Genomic DNA, 7,500 nt, shown 5'->3' on the forward strand with positions numbered 1-7,500 from the left:
TTAAAGTACAACTGTCACTTGTTCTCCGTGGGCGCGCGTTGTCAGGGCACATGATTCAAGGCGGCGGGAGAGTGACAAAGTGCGGGGGCGCAAGGAACGGAGGGAAAGGTGACCAGCGAGGAACTAAATGGTCGCGTGTGAGGAGGAACTTGTGGATATGAGGGAAAGGAAAACAAGAGAGAAAATGGTAATCAGTTAACTGCTAAAAGAGTCTCAGCAAGAAACGGCGTCGGTCAGCTATAGGGAAGGATAGATGTGGAGCGGAGTCATCTTATTATTTGATTGGATGAGAGAAGTGTTATGAGATCCAGTCCGATGCGCGGGTGGTGGGGCTTGGGGGTAGGGAGACGCAGGAATGTGGAGAGGAAAAAAATAAGGAACGAAAGAGGATACAGGGCAGGCTGAGGGAAATGAAAGAGGAAGGAGGAGGGAGATTAGAAGCGTAAGTGTGTAGGATGATTGATGATAAGGAATTAGAGATGTAAAATAGATGGGTAGAAGAGCGTGCAAGCAAAAAGGAAAATAAACATGGGGAATAGAAGGGCTGAAGTGAAACCATGATAGGGAACTGCGAAGGGAAAGCGAGGGGGAGGATCGACAGGAGAGTGGGATGGAGGCGAAGGAGGTTCGAGCACCTCCGGCCCGTAATTGGATGTCACCCGACCTGGTGTGTGGAGGAGTCGTGTAGCGGCTCTATTGTCAGCTCCCTCCAGCCACACCCTAGCTGTGAGCCATCGTCCTCGCCACCTCTTTCCCTCGCGGCGCCCTGCAAGGATTCACCCTTGCCTGGGATTTACGTATGTACAGGTCATGTCATGAGAGTAAGGGGTGGACACGCATGCATTAAATTCTACTGTCACTCACTCACCTGCTCTCTCTCTCTCTCTCTCAATACATACATATGAATAAAGCTGCACGGAATATGATAAAGATAATCACAGTTCCCGAGGCAAGTTGGTGGCTATCCAACACCAAGCGGGAAGGAGTGGGGAGGGGGGGCGGTGGGAGCTGGCGTATGTGCCGTTAATCCCACTTACATTGTTGTTGATGGCGAGAGCTGCTTTGGCCGGATGGGGTGGGGGTAGAAGCTGGAGGTTGAGGGTGGGTGTGGGGGTTTGCACCGGGCCGAGATTAGCCCGCTCATTGCAAGAGGAGGCCGTTCAGAGACCGGTCGGTGTTCGGAGGCCGCACGTATTGTTGCACCGGAGAGCTGGGGGAGCTGAGCGGACGCACGGGGAGCTCGGTCGGTCGGGATGGTTGGGAGGGAAGGGGAAGGGTACCACTGCCTTTGTTTACATAAGTTTTATGAGGGCAAGCGAGGGCGTGTGTGGCTTGCCTCGGCTTATTATGTCTTTGCTGTCTTGAGTTGTTCTTCCTTATGATAATCTTTGCTTCGTCACTGCGACCATCTTGTGCTGCGCCCTCGTGTAAATCATTTTCGTTCCTCCTTGTACTCCTTTCCTCTCTTTCTGCATATTTCGTCTTCTCTGCCCCCCCCCCCCCTCCCCCTCACACATACATTTGTCGTATCCTTGTCGAACTGCCCGATTAAATCTGAAGAATGAAATGAATGTTATTTTAACCTAAATATTGGGTAGAGTATCAGAGTTTAATTTTGAATTGTAATGGATCATGAAACGACCGCTAGATTGACGTTGAAGTTGGCCAAAATAATGGCAGGCCTGAACTTGAACCCACAGAAACTCCAGCTAATGGAGAGTAGACGGAGGATCAGCCCGAATGCCCCATGCGTGAGCGTGGGCGGCGGGGGTGACATAGGTCATGCATTGTCGTGGCGGTGCTGCCTTCAATAGCAGCATCCCTGATGGTAAGGAGTGTTGTTTATTGATCGATGTTGCTATGACGACCGCGAGAGGTCATGTGTCAAAAGGTTAGTGTGATATCGTTCTTGGTAACGAAGACAGTCATAGGCAGAGGGCCCTCACGTAAACGACCCGAATGATGTTTTTATTACCTGGAATAAGGAAAAAAAGGGGAAATGGATTTTTGCATTGTTTTTGTTGAAATATCACTTCTTAATCTCGCTTTTCCAGTGAGGAGAAAAACAATTCTCATAATTTCTTAAGGGCATCCATTTATTTTATGAGTGATTAGAAATACAGTGAATACCGTTGTAAGATCAAAGTATGTTCGATACTGTTTCGTAGTTCTTTATCTATTTCCTAATTAATGACGGCAGCGGAGGATACACTCCTCTGGTAAATAAGAAAAGAGACTGTCAGTATTTTTGAGAAAAGGCTCTCCTTACATTCTTATATAATGTTTTTCATTGGCTTTCCCCCCTGACCTCGTTACTCTACATTAGGTAATCGATAATTGAGGGGAATATTCCACCAAAGATTTCCTTTTAAAATTTCTGTTTGCTCTCTTAAGACCCACATTTTTCAGCGAGCGAGGACACTCTGTTACATCCTGATTTCAGTGCATTTCTTTTTACTATGTATGGGAGCATTGTGTTTATTTTCCGGCCAGCCGTTGTGTCGTTACGACTTTTATTCGTCAGTACAAATGAACTTTAGGTCATGTTTTATTTATTTATTTTACTTTTTTTTCTTTTAAACTGGGCGGCGGTATGAGAGGAAATCCTGGTTGAACATGCCCCGCGGGAGTTCTGCTTGAAATTGTTTTCTGACTTTTTGGTGCTCTTTCTTTCTCTCTTTCTTTCTTTTGGACTGAATAGTGGCCCTACTCTTGTTTATATTTTTATTCACGTTGAGCCGCGTCCTTGACATTAAAAGGTCTAATATGCTGTTGGGAGGGGCAGAAAAGGAGAGTAAAGGGGAGGAAGAGGGAGGGGGATGGGGAGGGAGAGAGAGAGAGGGTGGGATGGGGAGGGAGAGAGAGAGGGAGGGGGATGAGTAGGGAGAGAGAAAGGGATAGGGAGGGAGAAAGGGAGGGAGAGGGGAAGAGGCTGCTTTTTTCTATCTTTCTCTCTTGTAGACTGAATGGTTCTGCTATTTGTGTTATTCGTCTTTTGTCCTTGGCATTATAAGGTCTAATATGATGTTGGGAGATAAAGGAGGAGGAAAATAGAAGAAGGAAGAGGAAGGGAGAAGGATAAAGAGAGAGAGGGAAAGGGAGATGGAGAAAAGGGGAGGGGAAGGGAGATCAGAGGAAAGAAGGGTAAAGCAGAGGAGAGGGAGAGAAGAAGAGAGGAAAGGAGAGGGAGAAGGAGGGAAAGGAAAGCGAGGGAGAGAGAGAGAAAGGGAGGAAAGATGAGGGAGAGGCAGAGGGAAAGGGAGGTGAAGGAGTGGGAGGGAAAGGGAAATGTGGGAGAGGGAAGGAGAGGGAGAGGGGAGGAGAGAGAGAAAAAACACTTTTTCGTACATAATTGTCTTATACAACAGTCGCATGTATAATATAAGTTCTACTTTTTTCCCCTTTCACAAGCTTCACGCTCCTTGCGTTTCTTTCCATGCATATTACGCGCATTACTTGGTGAGCGTGTGAGGAGGCAGCCACTCGGACATGCCTGAGCCCCTGTCATCTGCTAGGTATTGTATTCGAGACAAAGTGACAAGAGACCAGAAGAATATCCCAATTTTGTTCTGTCAGAGATCATTCCTTTTCTGTCTCTCTCTCTCGCTCTTGCTCTCTCCCTCTCTCCCCTCTGATGGATTTCCTTGCCCTTGCAGTGCCTTTGAACCGAACCGGAAGCAGAGTTTCCTGTAGGGTTTAATTACCTTCCTCACAGTAGCATCGCTGGCGCAAACACACTTTCCAGCTGTTGCAGTAGAACATATTTTCTATCAGATTATTGTTGTGGCTATCTGTTTTTAAATCTTAATTTGATAGGATGCGAAGATACTTACAAACACACTGACGAAATGAATATATATAAATTATTTTCTTTTCGAAAAACAATATCCACGAACAATCCTGCGAAAACTACACTAAGAATCGCCATCAAACTCGACATCACTTCTCTAAAAGGAACGTGAAACGAGACGTTCTGTCGAATATATCAGTGCGCCACGGCAGTTGACGGGTGGCTGAGGGGCAGGGAGCAAAGCAAGAGTAAAGTCAGTGTAAAATCAAAGTCTGAAAAGCTCAAGCTCGTCGTTGAAACAGAAGAGGAAGGAAAATAAAAGAAGGGAGGAGGGTGAGAAGAAAAAGGAAGAAGACTGGGAGGAGAATGGAAAACTTGTACTGATAAACTTGTTTGGATAAAAATAAAGTAAAGGAAATTAATAAATGTTCTTAAAAGGAAGGAGAAGAAAACTGGACAAGAACGAAAATGATATATTATGCAATCAGGAAGAGTGAAATGCAGGAAATATAAGACCGTGTTGGTGCTTGTAAAGAATGCACGAGCAGATAAGTTACAGAGACATCACGGCGAGGAAACGAGCTTGTTATGCCGAGGCAGCGTCACCGGGAAAATCAATGTAACACATGTTAATCTCCCCTCGGCATCATACTTAATTAAGTATATTTGATTCCTACGTTGTTGTTTTTTAGGTTCCCGGTTGCTCTTGCTTTACATTCCATTTTTTTTTTTACGCCCTCTCCCCCTTTTCTTTCTTTTCCTTCTCTTCCTTTCATTCGCTGACAGTGGACCTTATCAGTGGTACGATTAGAAATGTATTACTCAGCTGCTCTAAATGGAGTAGGCGTTCAATGTGTCCGATTAAATCCCCGTCTATAATACCCGCTATTACTGGGATTACAAACATTCTGCCTCACCGCAGTCGCCGCCTTGCGCTCTTTCATCTTGGTTCGGCGGGGAGCGGAGAGGAGAAAGGAGGGCAGCGGGGAAAAGAGAAGAGGGAAGGATAGAAAAGAGGAGAGAAGCGGGGAGGCTAGAGGCAGGAGGAAGGAGAGGGGGGAAGGCTAGAGGCAGATGAAGAGCGAAAACAGAGAGATAAAACTAATTCGGGGAAAAGAACTAAAGTGACGAGTTAAGTGATGAAAAGAGCAGGAGAAAGAAACAGGAGTCGTCGATCCATCGCCGAAAAGATGAAAATGAATAAAAAAGTAAACAAAGGCGAAGCCTTAAGACGTAAAAAACGGCACGACGTGAAACATGAGGAAGATGTTGATTTTTCTAAGTCTCCGGGTTCTGAGTATTTCCTTTAGATTAAGGAGGTGAATTATCCGACGGTGAGGAGCATGAGAAGCCGTGTAGCGATGTTTACGAGGCGGTACAGTGGCGTGTTTACATCCAGTGCGGTGAGACGGCCGCATTTTATTTCCACGTCCTTCCCTTTGGCACTCTCTGCTTGCTCTTTATCGGGCGGTTTGTACAGTTATCACCAGGTTGTTGACAGGTCGCGAGAGGGAAGTAGTTTGGCTCTATATTTGGCGAAGGTTCAGGTTCACGACATGGCACTTCTGTACACACCTTTCTCGGACGTAAAGGAGACACTTAGCTCCCAGCTGATTCCTTTTAATGGTCTTGTGACATTAGTATGGACTACACTTTGGAGTTGTCCATGCGTGTGTGTGTGTAGGGGGGGGGGGGGCTATATGTCTATATGATTGAGTATGTGTATGTGCGTAAGTGTTTGTGTGTTTATTTGTGTATGTTGGTGGACTTCATCATGGTGGATTAATGATATTTTAAACAATAATTTTAGTTGGTCTAAGACTAGGATAATGTTTATAGGAACAATATCTCGTGGTGAAAGGAAGCTGGTCTCGTAGATTTCCTAATAACCCCGCACGCTCTTTATAACGAGTAACAGCGGAAAATGATACGTGATTTATCTTAGGGTCTTTGGACCCTCTGTGATAGTTCAACGTAATTAACCTGAATCACCTCTTCGTTTGTAATGAGGTGTGAAACGCGAGCCATTATTCCTGAAATTCTTGAAGTCAGACTGTGTCAAGTAGCGCTCTTGTTCTGTCATCTCGTGCTTGGAATTCGAAATTCCATCGCATTGACACACTGGGCCCTTGCAATTGTGGTGCAAATGGGGAAATTGGGTTGGTTAATGAGGATTTTCTTGTACTAGGATAACATATCCTGTAAAGTTATGTTACTGATGATTACTGAAATGGTTAGTGATGCAGAATCGGCGGATGAAACATTTATCTCACTATTGATGGAAATGTCAATGTTTGTTAAATCTTTTATTGCGACTTTTTGCGAGTAAACTGTTGTTAACCTATAGAATCTGATGCCTTTTTTATTACATGGAGTGATTACTGTCATGATTGAAGCAGGAGGGGACACAGGGCTGAAAAAAGCGTAGTTAAAATCATAGAGAGAACTTCGAATGGGGAAAGAGATTCTGTTTTCATTTGTTTTATAGCTGATGTTCGCAGCGGCAATAACATCTGGAACGTTTTATCAACGGCATTTCATAGTGTTGTGTTTTGTGAGTAATTACCGTACTAATGGAGGGGGTTGGGGAATGGCTTGAATTCGTCACTGTATGATGTTACTGCCTGTGATGTAATTTGTATTCGAATATTAATTTTTAATTTGATTGGTTTAGCTCGATGGATTTGTTGGTTCTGGCTTAATTACTGATATTGTTTTTATTGGAAGCTCCAATCTAGGGAATAGACAGCGGCCAATATCAGTAGTCTCTGTCCGTTTTTAATACAAGGCTGATGTTAGGCTCTTCATTATATAATCATTGATTTCGTGATACATAGCTCGGTTGTCGTATTGTTAAAGCAGCTTTGGCAGTCCGAGTTTTCGGGGGTCTGGTACATTTGTTTCTTTTGCTGTTTGTTTGCTGGTGATTGTTTTCAGAACATGTCCTGTAAAAGAATATCTAAGGAAATAAAAGTGGCCCAAGTATATCATAGTAATGCTTAGTAAATAGGATAACGAAGTCTTGTAGAGTATAGTGCTTCCATGAAAGATATGATGTTCTTGCATTTGACCTGACCTGGCCTGACCTACAGCCGCCGAAGGAGACGCCGCCGTGTACAAATTCCCGACCCACTCCCGACTCTTCGACCACCTGCGGACGTGTTTCAAAGGTAACCAATTATCCGGGCAGGCAGGTAGGCCGGCAGGACGGGAGTAGTGAGAGCGTGACCTAACCTGCCCGTCCTGCCGCATGCTGCCCAGAGATGCCCGCGAGTGCCCGCGCTTAACCATAGTCGCCCTCGACCCCTCCCCTACGAGTTGCAGTGTGTACACTTAGTCACTAACTCATTTTCTCTTCCAACATTCCCTCTTTTAGTGTGGAAACGTAGAGGGTTTTGCCCTGTGATTTACTTGTTTGGTGTGACTAATGTGTAAACTGTAGTACTACCCGTGAGGCTCCCGTCCCGCCCAGACACTTCGCTGCTTCTGCTGGCCGCTCGTACCGTCACGCCATGGCCCGGGGAGACAGCACGTTGCATCGTACACCGTGTAACTGTTCCGTCATGGCGCATTCGTTTGGTATTTTTTAATTGTAATGTAGTTCTTGTGACGTTGAGATGTAACTAACATAATTAGATTGTATCGTAATATATGTACTCTCATAGTATTGCAGCGTGAAAGGGATATCTTTCCATCATTTAATTCCGTTA

At 45.1% G+C, this 7,500-nt stretch overlaps 1 protein-coding gene across 19 annotated transcripts in view; it reads left to right on the top strand.

Annotated features, from left to right (window-relative positions):
• The window catches only part of LOC122251860 (dystrophin, isoforms A/C/F/G/H-like), a 1,045,059-nt gene that overhangs the window by 413,012 nt on the left and 624,547 nt on the right, over positions 1–7,500 (top strand). For 18 of the 19 annotated variants that reach the window (XM_086553567.1, XM_086553566.1, XM_086553574.1 and 15 more), the window contains one exon: positions 6,883–6,960. The exons of the other annotated variant lie outside the window; for it this stretch is intronic. In XM_086553567.1, the coding sequence (XP_086409693.1) occupies positions 6,883–6,960 (78 nt within the window). The remainder of the gene's footprint in view (positions 1–6,882; positions 6,961–7,500) is intronic. 19 annotated transcript variants of the gene reach the window in all.

Source organism: Penaeus japonicus, unplaced genomic scaffold (assembly GCF_977035675.1).
Source record: "Penaeus japonicus unplaced genomic scaffold, GWHDUDI00000001_assembly GWHDUDI00000028, whole genome shotgun sequence".
Taxonomy (NCBI): Eukaryota; Metazoa; Arthropoda; class Malacostraca; order Decapoda; family Penaeidae; genus Penaeus; species Penaeus japonicus.